This window comes from Apodemus sylvaticus, chromosome 10 (genome assembly GCF_947179515.1).
Source record: "Apodemus sylvaticus chromosome 10, mApoSyl1.1, whole genome shotgun sequence".
Classification (NCBI taxonomy): Eukaryota; Metazoa; Chordata; class Mammalia; order Rodentia; family Muridae; genus Apodemus; species Apodemus sylvaticus.
The window spans coordinates 6,677,780-6,696,082 of record NC_067481.1 but is presented as its reverse complement, the minus strand read 5'-3'; the positions used below and the strand labels follow the sequence as shown (position 1 = coordinate 6,696,082).

Here is an 18,303-nt window from a genome sequence, read left to right as displayed (position 1 = left end):
AAAGCTGGTATCTGAGGGGCTTACTGCTCTCCTCTAGGCATCTCTTTCCTGCTAGTGGTAGGATCCAGAGACATTCAGGGCTGCAGAGATGAGAGTAACGTATTTGATTATTCAAGCTACATCCAGACTCCAGGTAAAGTTTTACTAAAGAGAAGAGGAGCCCCCAGAAGCGCTTGAAACAGAATAGGTGAGGTTTTTGCACATCTAGAAACCTGCACATCGAACTGGGTCCCGCGGCCCGAGGCACACGTGTGCAGACAGGTGTTAGGACACACACAGGACAGATAGGAAGGCACGAAGCTCGAGGGTGGATTTATGATCCCGAGCAGCGCTAGGAGAGGAGGGCGCTAGGACCGCGCGGAATGCCGGGGTGGGCGGGGCTTCGCGGTGCGCGCGCAGCCGCAGACGGCGGCCCGATGGAGCCGGAGCCCGAACCCGAGCCCGGGTCTGTGGAGGTTCCCGCGGGGCGCGTGCTCAGGTGCTCCCCGGCACGGGGGATGGCGTGGGGTGCGTGGGGCCCGGGATCGAGCGGGGTGATCTCGGTGCTGACCACGTGTCCCCGGCTCTTCCCAGCGCCTCGGAGCTCCGCGCCGCGCGCTCGCGGTCCCAGAAGCTGCCGCAGCGGTCGCATGGCCCCAAGGACTTCCTCCCCGACGGCTCGGAGGCCCAGGCGGAGAGGCTGCGCCTGTGTCGCCAGGAGCTGTGGCAGCTGCTGGCGGAGGAGCGCGTGGAGCGCCTGTGAGAGGGGCTGGGCCGGGCCGGGCCGGGTGGGCGGAGGCCGGGGACTGCCTGTGCAGACCGAGACGCTCCTTCCGCACTCCTCGCCAGGGGCAGCTTGGTGGCCGCCGAGTGGAGACCAGAAGAGGGCTTTGTGGAGTTGACGTCTCCTGCGGTGAGCGGCCCCCGGGCATCTCCGCGGCTGGGCACCCCCTTCCTCTGCCCACTTAGCCGCTTTGTGACCCTTGGTGTGCTGCCGCACAGGGAAAGTTCTGGCAGACCATGGGCTACTCAGAGGAAGGACGGCAGCGGCTTCACCCCGAAGAGGCCTTGTACCTGCTGGAGTGTGTAAGTGGGGTCCTGGAGGCGTGGGGAAGGGGCTCCCACTTAGGAATGGGAAGGATACGGTTTGGTGGACCAGGAAGAATTCAGAATTAACGTTTTCAGTGAAGTTACATGCGGACTTTGAGAACAGAAAAGAATACCCCCGGGCGGCAGGGATTCTGATCCTCTCATTGTTGGTCATGGTCATGCAGTGATGCTTAGGTGTGATGGGGGAGACAGGGTCAGAGCCATGAAGGTGACCCTGTTTGGCTTGGCCTCTGCAGGAAGGGTGCACAGCTAAGCTCTTGGTCCACTTCCAGGGTTCGATTCAGCTCTTCTACCAAGACCTCCCGCTGTCTATCCAAGAGGCCTACCAGCTGCTTCTGACCGAGGACACCTTGAGTTTCCTGCAGTACCAGGTATCAGTTCCCTTCCGTTTGCCAAGTCAGTGAATACCGACAGGTACCTTTGAGGCTTCAAGTCCAAAGCCATGAGCTAGGGCGAAGGTGAGACGGCCTGTGATCATACGGCTTATATTCTATGGAGACTGTCAGGTTTGGGGGATTTATATTGTCGGTAAATTATTAAACGACACATGGGCCCAGAATAGGAGACAGTATTGAACGAGTGAAATCTCCTTGGAAGATGGTGTTTGCGTATTTATTTTTAGTGCTGCTGGAAACACTCTGGCCCTGAGCTGTAGCCCCTACCCTCTGTTTATGTTCTGAGATAGGGACTTTCAAAATGGCACAGGCTGGCCTTGAACTCACTCTGTATCCCAGGCTGGTCATGAATTTGTGATCATGCCACCTCAACCTCTCCAGTAGCTGGGATGAGGCTTGGTGAAGATAATATTTATAATGGAATGTGGTCCGAGCAGGGGCTATATAGTAGGGAGGTTTTGGGTGTGTATTAGCTTGGGTTCTCTAGAGTCAGAGACAGTCTCTGTGGAGTCTCTGTTGGGCAGTCTCTATATAGTGAGAGAAATTGTCGATGACTTACAGTCTATAGTCCCAACTCCCCAACAATGGTCAGCAGCAGCTGTGGATGGAAGTCCAAGGATCTAGCAGCTGCTCAGTCCCACGAGGCAAGCAGGCAAGGAAGAGTGAGTGAATCTTCCTTCTTCCAATGTCCTTATATAGATCTCCAGCAGAGGGTGTAGCCCAGATTAAAGGCATGTGCCTCTATGCCTTTAATCCCAGATGATCTTGAACTCAGAGATCTCCTTGTCTTAATCTTCTGGAATTCATAGCCACTATGCTTCAAGATCTCCATGCCAAGATCCAGGTCAGAAATTTATCTCTTTGAGCCTCCAGATTAGGATCATAGGTGAGCCTTCCAATTCTAGATTGTAGTTCATTCCAGGTATAGTCGAGTTGACAACCAGGAACAGCCACTACAGGGTGGTAGAGGAAATGGTTTTGTGTTGCTGGTCTTTGCTACTTTGTGGGTTCTTCTTTTTCCCCACCCTTTATGCCCCCAGTTTCATTCCTTATCGCTAGATAGGAGAGGAGAGAGAGAGACCTCTGAATGTAATTTCTCATTTCTTCTTTGAGCATTACCAACAAACTGCAACCACCCCCTCCCCCAAAAGATCAACAACCACCAACCCTACCTCTTTGGGCTCTAGCATTTACCTACCCTCTGAAAAGTTCCCAGAATTCCATGTATTACACAATAGCAAAAAAACGATCTGCAGCTGGCAACAGCCACGCCTCTGTTAGAGCACAAGGCGACTCATAGCTGTGTGGATGGGCCGAAGCAGTCCTGTATCCCCACACCTGGGATTAAAATGAAAATGTGCCGTAATATTTCTGTGTTTCTTAAAGAAGCCAAAATCCCAGAATTGTCACTGAAACTTGTGGTTAGAGAAACTACTAACTTATTTTAGCAAATGGACATTTCTGCAGTCATGGTGACCTGTGTTATAATTTTAATACTTAACGGTAGAGGGAGGCCAGGCAGTGGTGGCACACGCCTGTAATCCCAGCACTCTGGGAGGCAGAGGCAGGCGGATTTCTGAGTTTGAGGCCAGCCTGGTCTACAGAGTGAGTTCTAGAACAGCCAGGGCTACACAGAGAAACCCAAAAGGTAGAGGGAACCCAAGGAGCTGAAGGGTTCGCAGCCCCATAGGAGGGACAACAATATGAACCAACTACTATCTCCAGAGCTCCCAGGGACTTAATCACCAAGCAAAGAGTACACATTGGAGGGACCCATGGCTGCAGCCACATGTGTAGCTGCCACATGTGTAACCACAAGCAGAGGATGGCCTTGTTGGACATCAGTGAGAGGAGAGGCCCTTGATCTGTGAAAGCTGGAGTGTAGGGGAATGCCAGGACAGGGAAGTGGGAGTGGGTGGGTTGGTGAGCAGGGGGAGTGGGGATGGGATAGGGGGTTTCCAGGGGGAAACCAGGAAAGGGGATAACATTTGAAATGGAATTAAAGAAAATATCTTTTTAGAAAGAGGTAGAGGGAGAAATGCTACTTTTGAGTAGTTTGAGGCCAGTCTGATGTACTTAGCTCCAGGTTAACTAGGGCTGCATAGCAAGAGACTTTCAAGCAAACATTTAAAAAAAAAAAATCCATCTAAGATTCCCCCTTTTCTTCTCTTAAGGTCTTCAGCCACCTGAAGAGACTGGGCTATGTGGTTCGTCGGTTCCAGCTAAGGTAAGTCCTTCCCCTGATTGCATTCACTGTGGGCCTGGGGTCTTTGGCTTGGGAGCAGCTCCCTGGGGCTGAGCTAGAGGTGTTCAGTAGAGAGGTGTGTGGGGGTGAATTCCATCACTGCACTTTTGCCTGCCTTGTTGAAATGGATCCCAGCTCAGCTACTGACCAGGTACCCTCAGCTCACTGTGCGCATCAAGGCAGAGCACCGCAGTAGCCGTCGTGTGCCACGCAGACGTGCAGGTCGGTTTGGGACGCACACGTGTGAGGGAGGGACTGCGCGAGGAGTTCACAGTTGAGGTGGGTTCACATTTCTTGTGCTGGGCTAGATCTCCCCCTGTTACCTCAGTGGTCCAGCTTTGCTGAACGCCACAGCCACCTCAGACTTAGAGAATGGTGTATTGGATGCAGTTACAAGGTCTGCCCCCCAAAGCTCTAAAACACCGTGACTTTCAGTCCCTGAGAGTGGGACCTGCTCTAGGGAAACAGGCAAGGCTGTATATAAGTTCCTCCTGAGGAGACGCCATCACTCCGCAGTATTATTGAGCACCAGGTCCTGACCTCAAGGCTGAAGAAGACCAGAGCTAAATCACAGCCTCTACCCACCTTTTATATAGTAAGGAACACCCACAAAATGGCATGCAAAATTGGTAGTGGGAGAGCTTCAGCTATGGAAACCTACCCACATAAACTTGTTTCTCCCTCCCCCGCTTTATTTTTTAAATATTTATTTATCTCAAAAAAAAAAGAATTATGTATTTATTTTATGTATGTGAGTACATTATAGCTATCTTCAGAACAAGGCATCGGATCCCATTACGGATGGTTGTGAGCCACCATGTAGGTGCTGGGAATTGAACTCTGGACCTCTGGAAGAGCACTCTGTGCCCTTAACTACTGAGCCATCTCTCCAGCCTGGTTTCTCCCTTAACGTAGTACCACCACATAGAACTTGATGTAATAAAAAGATGTACTGTGCTGTCCGGTTGGTGAGGTCCTGTAACAACAGGACTGAAAGTCTCACTCCATAGTTTTAGTTGATTTAGATAAAATGTGAATAGCCGCTTGTGGCTGTTCTGCACCTGAACCCTGCAGCCCTGGGAGCCATAAAGATTCATAGTGGTGGGGAGGGAACTCAGTTCTGTCACTGCAAGCATAAAGGATCCGGCTCAGTCCCTCAGAGGCCGTAAGTTCATCTTTGTACTCCCAGCACTGGGGAGGCAGAGTCAGGCAGATCCCTGGGGCTCAGCCAGCCCAGCCTAATCAGTGAGCTGCAAGCCAACTGAGACCCTGTCTCAAAAACAAGATAGACAGCTGGGCAGTGATGGCGCACGCCTGTAATCCCAGCACTTGGGAGGCAGAGGGAGGCAGATTTCTGAGTTCAAGGCCAGCCTGGTCTACAGAGTGAGTTCCAGGACAGCCAGGGCTACACAGAGAAACCCTGTCTCAGGGAAAAAAAACAAACAAACAAACAAGTAAGATAGACAGCTCCCCAGGACTGTTACCCAAGGCTCCCTCCCTCACGTGTGCCCCCTCTCCCTCACATCCCCCTCCCCTACCTCATCGCAGGGAAGAATGCTCTAGCGGGAAGGGGCAAGGGTCTGAGACCATGCTCTATGACTGAGTGGGGATGAAAGACCTGAAAGCAGCGCGTTAGTACTGTGCAGCTTTTCCAGGGGAAGAAAAAACATACAGAGAAACAGTCGTAGTAGGCGTGTGCAAGAAATAAAAGGTTAGTGGAAGCAGTACAGGCACCTTGAATCGCAGCATCTGAGATGCAGAGGCGTGGGTTTTCTGTGAGTCCAGGACCTTCCTGGTTCCAGGGCAGTCAGAGCTACATAGAAACAAATCAAAAAATAAAGAAATAAAAGTGCTACCTGTGGAAACCCAAGTGGTTTTGTTTTTGTTTTCCTCATCCTCTCCTCCTTTCTTTTTTTTTCTTTTTTTTTTCCCCTTGTTTTGAGACAAGGTTTCTCAGTGTAGTCCTAGCTGTCCTAGAACTCTGTAGACCAAGCTGGTCTCAAACGTGAGAGCCCCACCTGTCTCTACCTCCCAAGTGCTGGGATTACAGGCAGCACCGCCACCACCTGCCTCAAGTGCCTTTGCTTTTTTTTGTATTTTCCAAGTTTTTCTTAGCAATGATTAATAATTTGTTTCCGGGGTGCCTGGGATGGAAGCCAGGCCTCACAGCTCCTAGGTAAAAGCCCCCTGTGAGCTGTACCCTAGCCTTATTAACCATGTACTGCCAGCTCTTAGGAGCATCTGGTGAGAAATACTATTTGTGACCCTCGGGGACCCGAGCAGAGGTGCGTGACTAGGCCCTTGTAGCTGTTCCCAGGTACCCTTCCTTCCACTATGCCCCTGCCTCTGACCTTTTCCTCATCCTCCCGGCCAAGCCCTCCCAGATCCCATCTGTGGGCTTGAGAGAATGGACCGGTTGCCCGCCTCCCGTTCTTACCCACAGCTCTGTCGTGTCACCTTATGAGCGGCAGCTTAACCTGGATGGCTATGCCCAGTGCCTGGAGGATGGGTCTGGCAAGAGGAAGAGGACTTCCAGCTGTCGGTAATTCTCCTGCTCCTGCCATCCCCGTGGGCTTTAGAAGGGGCCTGAGGTGCTCCCCACATAGGCTTGAGGAGACAGCAGAGAGCGTACCTCAATTCCAGTGGAACATACGTGTCTTGGGGACAGTAACACGGGGCAAACGTGCTGCTTTTCTTCCCATGTCTCTAAGGTCTGTTAATAAGAAGACCAAGGCTCTGCCCTCCCTGCCGCCCGGCAGCCTGGTAGCATCCAGCCCACCTGCCTGTGACCAGAGTAGCCAATGCCCAGAGGAGAAGCCTCGGGACTCAAGCCCCGGGCAGGGCTCAGAGCTCCCCTTGCAGTTTCTGGGGTCCTCAGAGCCTTGCTCTGATCTGGCCAGGGAAGATGTGGGGTGTGGCCAGGAGAGTGACCAGATGGAGAATGGAACGGAGGGGACCCCCAAGCAGACCCCTAAGCTACGCTGGAACTTTGAGCAGATCTCATTCCCCAACATGGCCTCAGATAGTCGCCACACCCTCCTGCCTGCTCCAGACCCAGAGCTGCTCCCGGCCAATGTCATCGGGCGAGGGACAGATGCTGAGTCCTGGTGCCAAAAGCTCAACCAGCGGAGGGAGAAGCTTTCCCGGAGAGACCGGGAACAGCAAGCAGAGGCCCGGCACTTCCGGGACGGCGTTAACTCAGATCCCGAGGTGCAGGGCTGCTCCAGCTGGCGGGAGTACAAAGAGCTGCTGCAAAGGCGACAGATGCAGAAGAGCCTGCCCCGGCCTCCACACCTATGGGGCCAGCCTGTTACCCCCTTGCTCAACCCTGATAAAGCCGATTCTCCAGGTATCCCCTCACCCTGAGCTACACCCCATAGGGTATTGGGGGCAGAGAGGGGCTTTTGAGAGTAGATGGTTAGAAGAGAGCTGGCTAAGACCTGAGGTGTGGGAGAAGACTGCAGTGGGTGGGACCTACACAGGCTGTACTGTAGGTGGTGGCAGCAGCCACGGGGGACAGTTTCCTGATGGTCATTGCCCAGTGACACTCGTGGGGGATGAAAGTTGTGCCTACATCCTTAAGACCACGCCCAAGATTGCTGGATGGCTTTGGGCCTCCCCTCTTCTACAGCCTGTTAGCCGAAGCATGCTGATACCACAGGGAGAAGTTCTAACCACACAATAGGAACGCTCATTGTCTGCTCTCGGTTATAAACACATGGAGCTAAGTATGTGGCCTGAGCTAAGGGTAGCAACAGACGCAGAGCTCTGTAAGGCATCATGGGAGCATGGTAGATTGTAGGTTAGTTGAGTAGTTACCAGATAAGTATGTTCTAAGTACTGCCTCTGTGCGGAACATAACTTACACTAAACACATTCTGGTAGATCTGGCGATCCTAACCTGGGTAGCAGATCTGTCAGTATCACGGGAATGTGTAGAAGGTTGACTCCCTTCCTCAACATCTTGTAGCCGCGGTCCTGCAACATATCTCTGTACTGCAGACAACACACCTTGCTGACGGAGGTTACCGGTGAGTCTCAGCCCTGCTCATATCTCCATGACACTGGCTGCCAGGTGGAGCAACATCAGGGATTTGATTCCTGAAATTGGGTGTGAGTCAGAGGATCCTCTGGGACATCTATACCTACATACTTAGCTCCCAGTGACAGGGAAAGGGAAGAATGACAAGATGGTGGCTCCATCCCCGGTGATGCTGCTTTGTGGGATTATTAACAGGAAAAGGTTCAGTGTAGAGGGAGGCGGGAGAGGAGAGGCCTAGTCTTAAAGTTTCTTCCTTGGCCTTCAGGCTGCTGGAGAAGTCTGGAGGCTTGGAGATCAGCTTCGATGTTTACCAGGCTGACGCCGTGGCTACATTCCGAAAAAACAACCCTGGCAGGCCCTATGTGCGAATGTGCATTAGTGGGTACGAACTGACTGAGCAGAGCCTCTGGCTGCTGCCAGCCCATCCCTTGACCCCGACGCCTGTTTGCCAGTCCCTGAGAAGAACCTGCGGTCCAGAGGGGTTAAGTGCCCCTGTCTAGGGCCATATGGCTGGTTGGTGCCATGGGAACCCAAGATTCCCCATCCTAGGCTCCATACTGGGGTGGTCCTCCTCTTCCACCTCAGTCCTGAGCTCACTCAGCAGAAAGGAATGATTTGGAGGGACTTACTGGCTAAGAGTGGTGAGAACCCACACCTCCCTTCCCTCTACTCTGGGGCTTTCCTGAAGCACTCCTCAAAGCCATGAAGTCTGCAGAAAGCAGAGCCCAGAGGCCAGTATCCTTGTATCCCTAACTTCTGTCCAACAGCCTTCCTGCCCTGGAAGGCCATGGGTGGGCTGTGACTAGGTCTCAGGCTAATCTTTATTCCCACAGGTTTGATGAACCCGTCCCAGACCTCTGCAGCCTCAAGCGGTTGACCTACCAGAGTGGGGACGTTCCCCTGATCTTTGCTCTAGTGGATCATGGTGACATCTCCTTCTACAGCTTCAGAGACTTCACACTGCCCAGGGATCTGGGGCACTGAATACAGCTCTGGGGGTGGCTTTCCCTGGGGGACCTGGACTGTTCTCAGGGACCGTGCCAACCGTCTCTCGTACAGGACTCACCTGGAACTGTCCAGGCCATTGGGGTCTATGATCCTAGGTGTCTTCTGTTTGTAGGGAAGTGCACGCCCTCCTGCCTGGCTATTGTGCTTTCAAGCCCCCTGCCTGGAAGTGCTGCCTGGCAGTGATGCCCCCTTGGAACTCAGGACTTGTTTTCAGAGGCCCAGAAGTTGATTAGAAGAGAGGACTCTGTGCCTTTATTCAAGGGGGTGCCTGCTTCGTGCCATAAGCCAAAGCCATTAAAAAAATATTTTCTGCTGTGATTGAATATACTTACTGGACTACCCCCTCCCTTCGTTCCTGATTTGTCCATTCTTGGGGAGGAGAACCCTGGTGGACCATGGGAAAGCATGACTGGGACTTGGAACACGGGGTTGATGTGCTTCTGAAGAATACCAATGAGACAAGAGTCCAATCTGTTGGTCCTGCCCTGAGGACCGACAGCTGGGTGGTGGTAGGAGGGTGGCTAAGAGTCCTGCATCGTTAGATTGTACCCGAGCCACTCTGAGGTTCCCCTCCCACCCCCACCCCCACCCCCACCCCCCACCCCCGCGCTTATGTTAGTGCCCAGCTTGATACGCTAAGACCCTCCTCCCCAGCTTGAACTAAAAACTAGCTTGGCCATAGAGGCTGACCCCATCTTGAACCGCAGGCACCAGTGGCCCCTCTGAAGACAGAAGTCAGGGGGCTTTGAGTAGCGATTGGGAGTTCGGCATTACATCTCCGTTCCCATACCACTCTACTTGTGGGTCTGAAACCTGAATCTGCAGGTCATATTTGGATAGAAAGCTCTCTTGAGAATCCCACCTAGTTATACCCCTCACTAGACAGCCGCGGGAGGGAAGTGGAGCCTTGCCTCCACGCTCTCTTAGTTAGCTGTTGTGCTTTCAAGTCCACCACCTGCACGGAGTCGTGTCCATCCTGGAAAGTACCCAGGGACTATTTCCTCTTCCCGAAGGCGGTGGGACACCTAGAGCAGTGAGCAGTCGTGTGGCCAGGTGCACACAGGTGAAGGCGGGGTCCGGCATGCTGCGCTAGGTGCGGCTTCTCAACGCTGTCCCGCCCCACGCCACTGGGGCCTCGATTGGCTGGAGAGCGGACCCCGCCCTCGAGGACTCCCAGGAGGCGCTCCCGCTCCGTCGGCTCAGCCTAGGGGGCGGGACCGGGGCGGGGCGGGGCGAGGGCTCGGCAGGCTCGCCCTGTATGTAAATCGCGGCGGCTCCACCTCCCTCCGGTCGCTGCGCCGGAGGTGAGCAGGAAGCAGACGGCCGCCCTGCCGCCCGTGGGCCGGAGCGGGGAACCGGAGTGGTGGGTGACGGCCGCTGAGGGACGCCGAGGCCTCGGGCAGGGCCCGGCCCGCGATTGCAGGTGAGCCCACCTGGCTTTACAGGACCTTTTGGGGTGCGGACCACTAGGGGCGGAGCGGCTTGCGAGGATCCCAGTCCCCTGGGTTTCCCAGGCGGGTCAGAGAGGGCAGCGCCCAGGTCTGCCCTGCTCGCCCAGATCTCCGACGCTTAGCTCGTCCCAGAGAAAGACACCTGTAGAAAGTGGCGCTGAGAACTTGTCTTTTCCTGTTCCGCCCCCCGGATTACCAAACTTGGGACTCGGGTTTGCACAATCGTGTTGGCTTTCGGGAGCAGGGAACAGGTGTCTGGCGTGACTGGGTGTGGGGAACACAGTGAGCAGAGACACGGTTCCCGGACCCTTGCGCGAGGAACCTCGAGCAGAGCCGGGCGACCCGGCTTCCTGTGACCCGGCGTCGCCAGCGGCGTCTGGAGCGCGTTACCTTGGCGGCTTAGCTCTTACCTCTGCCATCTGGGCGCTCTCCCTGCCCGCCCTTGCGCCTCCTAATCCTCAGACTCAGGAAGTCCGCGGGTGGGACTAGGTTCTCTCGTAGAAAGGGGGTCCTTTATATTCCTGGAGCAACTTTGGACACCTTTAGGCGATGGTATTGAGACCCAGTCTGTTTTGCACGCCGATGGGTGGGGGTTACACTGTGGAACTTGGCAAAGAGTGGAAAATTCTTGCCAAAGAAAGTGTACTGTGCTTTTGCTCGGTTTGGGGAATTGGTGGACACTCTGGGCCTTAGTTGGGAGAAGTGGCCATAACTGGGGTAACCGCGCTGTAGCTCTTAGAGGGTTTTCACCTGAAACAGGTGAACTTCCGGTAAGGAGGGCGGGGCTTAGATACCGAGTCCCTTCCCGCAGGGACCCTTATGTCGATGTAGCCTCTAGAGACCCTGCGTTAAAGTCCATTCTGAGCTAGATGTATCAGGGTAACAAGGAAATGTTTGTGGGAAGAACTGAGCTGTGCTGTGGCAAGTTAGAGTGGCTTTGGGAGATCTCCTGTGTATGTATGTCAGTGCACAGACCGGCAGGAGGAGGACGGAGGAAAAGATGTCTCAACAAATGAGTCGGGTAATTTTCTTTTCTCTTTAAATATTTGTTTATTTCTGTACTTATTTATGTACTGTATTTAATTATGTACTTATATATTTATTGGCTGATTGATTCATTCAGACAGGGTTTCTCTGTGTAGCCCCTGGATGTCCTGGAACTCACTTTGTAGACTAGGCAGGTCTTGAACTCACAGAGATCCACCTTGCCTCTGCCTCCCAAGTGCTGGGATCAAAGGTATACTAAACTGCTGCTCCTCCTCCCCCAACCCCGATGACACCCAGCTCAGGTAGTTTTCTTGAATCATCTGTACACAGACTATTTGACAACACTCAAACCAAGCTTTTCCCATTCTCTGATCGGTTTGGACAAGTTCCCTGGGTAGCATTTCCAGGTCCTTAAGATATTTTTGCATCTCTACTCTTCCTTGAGGCAATGGCAGCTCTTCTCCAGTGACAGATTGGTATAATTTTAATCACATTAAAAGATTTAGTCTCGCCGGGTGGTGGTGGCGCACGCCTGTAATCCCAGCACTCTGGGAGGCAGAGGCAGGCGACTTTCTGAGTTTGAGGCCATCCTGGTCTACCGAGTGAGTTCCTGGACAGCCAGGGCTATACAGAGAAACCCTGTCTCGAAAAACCCAAATCCAAAAAGGAAAAAAAAAGATTTAGTCTCAGCCTGGCAGTGGTGGCATAGGCCTCTAATCTCAACACTCAGGAGGCAGAGGCAGGTGGATCTCTGAGTTCGAGGCCAACCTGATCTACAGAATGAGTTCCAGAACATCCAATGCTACATAGACAGATCCTGTGTCAAAAAAAAAAAAACAAAAAACAAAAAACAAAATTTAGTCTCTCTTATTACATTTAAATTTTATTTTTTTGTGTGTGCATGGGTATGTGTGTGTGAATGTACATGTTTTGGTGTGTGTGTGTGTGTGTGTGTGTGTGTGTGTGTGTGTAGAGGCCACAGGACTATTAGAGAAGTGCTTCCCTTCCACCATGCTAGCCCTGAGGCTGGCACTCAGGCTATCAGGCTTGCTGCCAGGGGCCCTTACCCGTTGAACCATCTTGCCAGCCTTGAAATAACCTCCAACAAACAATAGTATCAGAAAAAAAATAAATAAAGGGAAGTCTCGAAGGATCCCTGTTCATTAAGACGTAGAAGCTTGGCATGGGGCTCACACCTGTAATCCCAGCACTTCTGAGACTGAGGCAGGAAAATGTCTACAAACCTGGGGTTGGGGGGTGTGTCCAAATAGGCCTCCAAGACAAGCCTCTCCATCTTGCTTTATTTTAAATTCCTGTGTGTGAGTGTATGTGAGTGTATGCCACATGTGTGCAGGTGCCTCCAGAGACCAGACAAGGACCTCAGAGCCACGGCACTTTATGTGGTGTGGATGCTGGGAATGGAACTTAAGTCTTTTAGAAAAGTTACAAACAGTCCTAACTGCTAAGCCATCTCCCCAGCCCCAAGACTCTTTTTTAAAAACAAGAGGGGCCGGGCAGTGGTGGCGCACACCTTTAATCCCAGCACTTGGGAGGCAGAGGCAGGACGAGGCCAGCCTGGTCTACAGAGTGAGTTCCAGGACAGCCAGGGCTACACAGAGAAACCCTGTCTCAAAAAACCAAAAAAAAAAAAAAAAAAGAGGGAATGGAAATCTATGGTTATAAACACAAACACATTCAGAAAGTGGGAAGCAAGGCAGAAAAAGAATCCTTTGCCTGCTGTCTTTTCTTCACACAGCACCTCATCCCAGGCATCAGAAGGCTGTGAATCCTACCTTAGAGTTCTTGCTCAATAGCCCGGGGCCTGTCACTTAGCCACGCTGGGCCTGCGTGTCCCAGAGTTGTTGAGAAAATGAAGTCAGGAGCTGAGGTGATCTAGTGCATAAGCAGGCATCCGCAGTGCAGGATTTGTTAATTTTCCTAGAAGCAAAAAAAGGACCCGATTAGCCCAGTGTAGGCTTTTCAGTAGACACCTGGCCAGCTGAGGGAACTTACAAAATCGGTGCTGTCATGATTTTATGGCCTTTTGAACCACTGGAGCTGTAGATCAGAGTTTTATCATGAAGCCATGGGGGGGGAGGGGCGTGGGGGATATGATCTCTTCTTCCTTTCCCCTGACACTTGAAAATTCACTTATTCTTCCGGAAAGCTGAGGTTAAGGGTTGAGACCCTCTCTCTCTCTCTCTCTCTCTCTCTCTCTCTCTCTCTGTGTGTGTGTGTGTGTGTGTGTGTCTGTCTGTCTGTCTGTCTGTCTGACTTCTGTTTCTGGTCTCCACCCAGGCTTACTGCATCTACTCGACACCCTGTCTAGGGGCAGGGCAGGGGAGTGAGACGTGGTTCTGCAGCTCTGCCCTTCCTCAGACAAGCCCAGTCACACTTGGAGGTCTCCCTCCCTTTCTCCCTACTCCAGCCTGCCCTGGGGGAAAAAAAAGTCTGGAGTCTGTGCCTTCGGCTGGTAGCCACTTGGTATCCTGGAGAAGAACCTTAGTAGGTCTGACAGACCTCTGGGACCTTGTGGGGAGCCTTGGCTTCCTAGTTTTCTAAGACAAGTAAGAGCAGCTGTTGAGACACCTGAGTTGTGTACCACAGGAGGCTGAAGAGACTGCCTCTGCCTCTGCCTCTGCCTCTAAGTTGGCTCCTCAGAGCAGCACTGGCACCTCGCTCTGCTCTGGTTCCGGGAGGCCCTCTTATCTTCCTCGGTGATACTGTTCTGTGCCTCCTCCTGAGCCTGGGCGTGCCAGGTCTGCTTGGCAACTTTTGTTTTCCTCTGCCCAGGTACAGTTTAGGCAGGGGATAGGAGAGGAGATGGGCGTTACCCATCAGCCACCTGTACTACCTGCCCTCCCCAGTCTTTGCTCCAGAGCTGTGCCGGACTTTCTTTGAGATGACTTTCTCCGACTGCCCTGCCTCAGAGAAAACTGGTCCTTTGAAGAGTCACTTGCCCTTCCCAGGAACCACGAAGAATTCTTGAGCTAGGAGAGGCTCCTTTGGGCGTGGGGGCAGGGGAAGCCAAGAGGTACCTGACTCTACCCTTTAGGAATTCAGCAAGAGACTGGAGCCCTTTCTTGAGGGACTTGACTTGGGATTCTCAGGGTAAATAGTATTAATATTTAATAATATTATTCTGGGATCTTGTCAAGGAGTTGGATATCCCAAAGCCACAGTCTGTGACAGGGCCTGCAGAGTTATCTCAGAGGATGCTGCATGTGACATCTGAGTGGCCTTTGCCTGAGTCTTGAGAGCAAGATAGGAGTGTTCTCTTAGGACCCTGTAGATTCCACCTCAGCATCTTTAAGGTCAGTGACTAGAGAAGACCGTGCCTAGCTAATCCCTGGACTGCCCATCTGTTTAATCATTGATCTAACAGAAGGTTCTCAATGTGTCTTGATCCTGGGCACTGCAGGTAACCTTAAAGGAAGGTCTCTGTCATGGCATTTCCTTCCTTTCAAAAAGGTAGGAGATCCTGAGTGACAGGAAGTAAACACAGCTAATTATGCACTAGCAGATGACACCTGTTGTTGTAGGGTAGGAAGAACCAAAGACGGGATCGGGATGTGCTGTCCGTCCTGGGGTAGACCTGGATGTCGCTTCACAAGGTTATTTGCCAAGAGGGGGACGTTTGAGCTAAAGACTTGAGAAGGCAAGACAATTCTGAGTAACATTGGAATACCTCAACGTGTGGCCCTGGGGATACAACTGGGTAAGACTGGCATGGTCCCCTCTTCCTATCACTAACCACTGGGGACAACTGTTCATGTTGAAGGGCTGGTAGGAAGGAGGCCCTAGGATGAGGTTGTCTTGGGGCCAGGTAACCCGGCCAAGCTGCCTGTGTGTTTCTGGTGCACATCACTGCCTTTCTGGGGAGCCTGGCTTTAGATGGCTGAAGAGGGTGAAGTGGGTATCTGGGAGATTTTGTGTTAGTCTTCCCACGAATCCAGGGGCACTGGCTCAAACACTCAAAGTAGCAGAATGTGAGCAGATGATTCTAGAGTCAGATGGATTGGGACTCGGCTTCCTCTGTTTGGGGCTTGAATCAGTAGTATGTCTGTAACTGCAGGAACCAAACGAACTGGAGGGGAGGGACTTGGTAGCCACTAGCAGTAGCTAGCTCTCTCCCTTTCTTGACCTGACATCAGCCACCGTACTCTGTCCCATGAGCTTCTAGGTCCCATCTACGTGAAAAGTATCCTTTATTTGGGGTTTGCTGGTCAGTCAGACCTGCCAGGGGCTGCCATGGACATCTGAGTTGGCACAGACTGTGGCAGCTGCTGCAGTGTCTTGGGGCCCTGCCCTGCTGCCCTAGCTGTGGGAGGTGCCGGAGTGGTCTCACATCCGCCACTCACTCGGGAGGCTAAAGCCACACCAGCACTGGCCTCACACAGGATGTTGGGTAAAGAGGGGGGTGAGTCGCTAGATCAGTGACATGTTGTGGGAAGCCCAAGCACAGGGGACAGGTGAGGAGAGCTTGGATCCCACAGTTGTGCCCCTCGAGAGCAGGAGGGTTACTGGGCTTGGTTCCAGCACCTCCCGTCCCTTAGGCTAACCCAGCAGTACCCAGCAGTGTGAGGACCTCCCAGCAGATCGGTTAACTGCCTGAGCTATTTAAGGCCTTTCTTCTAGAGGACTGGCCTGTGCACAACTCCAGGACAGATGGGCCCAGCTTGGCCACGCCTTGTTTGCATGGGGACAGATTAGCCCAGGCACCCTATCAGAGTTGTTTAACCTGGAGATCTCCGTGTCCTCCTACCCAGGCATGGTCAGACCTGCCACCTGAGACAGGGGTAGTTGTTCTCTGCCTACGTTCACTGCTCCCTGTTAGGAAGGCCTGTGTGTAGCCCTGTGGGAGAAGGGGCAGAAAATGAGGGGTAGGGGAGAGGGAGGGAGAGAGAGAGACTTTCTAAGTCTTTTTTTTTTTTTCAGGCAGGGTGGATTAGAGCTATCTTAGGCCCAGAAGTGTTCTCCTGACAGGGGAATTTTGGGGGCTGATGGTGGTGGGGAAGGAAATGCCAGATCACTGCCCTCAGGCCAGTTCCACACAGGAAGCACAGATCTGTGTGGAAAATGGTCAGCAGGGCTCCAGTGAGCCACACCGAGTCCTGACTGTCTGCCCTGGCGGGATCAGAACCGCGAGATGGCTCACGCACGGGCTGGGCTGGTTTTAGACAGAGGGCGTGACCGGCAAGGATGGAGACTGGGCCATCTTTCTTTAGAAGCTGGGGTGGAGAAGCCATTTCTCTACAGAAGCCCAGTCACAAATAGCTGCATGGTGACCCAAATGACTGCCGCAGTTCCTTCTTGGTGTCTGATGTGTAGGGGTTTGAGGGCTCCTTGACCCCTAGGGAGTTCCTCAACTCTCCTCTTTGCTGGTTCTTAGTACCTGGTTCACACCAGCTGACTCCTGAACACTCCCAGCTCTGGCACGGATATACGGTCTATAATGTGGTGTCCTTCGTCTACTTTTTACTAAGGTCAGCGTGGCTTCTAGACAGGAATCCTGTGTCCAAAGAGCAATTCCACCAAGAAGATAGAGACAGCCCTCCCCCACCCCATCACACTTGGGGGGGGGGGTTCTATCTCTTCCCCTTTGATTCTGTGTACTCTGCAGATAAACTGAATACGGCTAATGCTGTAACCCTTTTGAGGTGATTTCCAGTGTTTTCTACCTGGCTTCAAAACCCTGTATGCTGCTACGTTCTCACTAAAACTTCCGTTCACCTCAAGCCTTCTGTCACAGGCCTGAGCCCCCTTCACCGGTTTCTTGTCACTGGTCATTTAAGGTTGCTTATTAGTCTCCTGATAGCTTACTAATGCTAGAGATGGACAGGTGGCCCAGCAGTGTGGTTCTAAGTAATGTTTATTTTATTAATTTTTAGGTGAAGGTACATGCTCATACATGTGAGTGTGTGTGTGTGTGCGCGCGCGCGCGCACACACGTGTTTGTGGTAGGGCAGAGAGGTCTTCAGGTGTCATTCCTCTGGTAGACCTGGAACATCCGTTAGACTGTGCAGTAAGCCCCGGGGAGCCTCCTCTCAGCTGAGCTGAGATGACAGGCACACACCTCCACACCAGCTTTTTTTACCTGGGCTTTGGACGTCAAGCTCCGGTCCTCACGCTTGCAAGATAACAGCTTTTCTGGCTGAGCTAACCCCTCGCCTAAAATATGATCATTTTAAGCATTTAAGCATCAGGGACAGGCTCAACTGAGGAAGGCTTTTTTGAATCCTGTTGCTGGAGGGTCAGGAAGATACTTCAGACAGAGCGGTGGCAGCCAGAGCCAGTAAGGGGCAGAAAGAGAAGAGGGGCTGTGCGTGGTGGACCCTCGGAGCGGTCTTCCCTGAGGCCCTGCGTCTGGCTGGCCTTTTCAACTTTCAGGCATGTGTCTAAGCTCTGCGGTGCTTAGTGTGCTTAGTGCTTAGACCAGTCTTCCCGATCTCAGCCTGGACTTGCCCCAGTGCTCCTGGAATGTGTTCCTTGTCCTGACCCAAGGCACCATGCTGTGCCTCTTCTACCTGCCTGACCCTTAGTCCTGCCCCAAACCTTATGTGGCAGATAATGCCTGTCGCCTGTCACCTGTCACCGAGGTCCTGAGTAAGGGATGTGAGGAGAAAGTAGGCAGGAAGGGACAGTTTTAGACTGGGGTGGGGAGCATTTGAGCAGTGGGGTTGTGTGGGGTTTTTTTTTTGGCAAAGTGTCCCGGGTAGAGTACTGTGAACGACACATAATGCAAAAAGGCTGACCAGTGACACTCAGTGAGCCCCCCACCCCACCCCCAGTCCCTGGACTCTTGACCTCAGCCAGCATCTTGCTTGATTTTCTCCTTCCCACTCCATTCTCCCCGCTTCCAGAGGACATCTCTCATGGCCTGTCTGCCTCAGGCACCCTTGGGGGGCTGTAGGTTTGCCCTCTTACCTCCCTATTTCCCAGCCGTAGGCTAGGCAGGATGCGCCCGTATCAGACGCCACAGCCCCAGCCTCACTTCCAGGCTCCTCTAGAGAACTTGCTTATCTGGGTGGATAGCCTGGGGGTGTGTGGGTGAGGGGACTTCCTGAACTGAGCCTAGCCAGGCCC

General features: G+C 52.8%; 2 protein-coding genes across 8 annotated transcripts in view; both read left to right on the top strand.

Annotated features, from left to right (window-relative positions):
• Positions 1-399: 399 nt before the first annotated feature.
• On the top strand, positions 400-9,106 carry Tsen54 (tRNA splicing endonuclease subunit 54). 2 transcript variants are annotated; one of them, XM_052196047.1, is made up of 11 exons: positions 400-478; positions 574-738; positions 829-892; positions 982-1,065; positions 1,362-1,460; positions 3,659-3,711; positions 6,173-6,271; positions 6,441-7,078; positions 7,700-7,760; positions 8,037-8,153; positions 8,605-9,106. In XM_052196047.1, exons 1-11 carry the CDS (start codon positions 417-419, stop codon positions 8,753-8,755), a joined length of 1,593 nt encoding a protein of 530 aa, XP_052052007.1. In that variant the 5' UTR covers positions 400-416; the 3' UTR covers positions 8,756-9,106. The 2 variants fall into 2 exon arrangements, with proteins under 2 accessions (XP_052052007.1, XP_052052008.1); XM_052196048.1 differs by lacking the exons at positions 8,037-8,153; positions 8,605-9,106 and having other exon boundaries at positions 7,615-7,711.
• Positions 9,107-10,062: 956 nt separating this feature from the next.
• Llgl2 (LLGL scribble cell polarity complex component 2) overlaps positions 10,063-18,303 on the top strand; it is a 34,711-nt gene continuing 26,470 nt past the window's right edge. For 5 of the 6 annotated variants that reach the window (XM_052195798.1, XM_052195797.1, XM_052195796.1 and 2 more), the window contains exon 1: positions 10,063-10,202. The gene's annotated coding sequence lies outside the window, so the exon portion shown is untranslated. Of the gene's footprint in view, positions 10,203-14,759; positions 14,936-18,303 lie in introns of all 6 variants that reach the window. The other variant, XM_052195794.1, reaches the window with a different exon arrangement.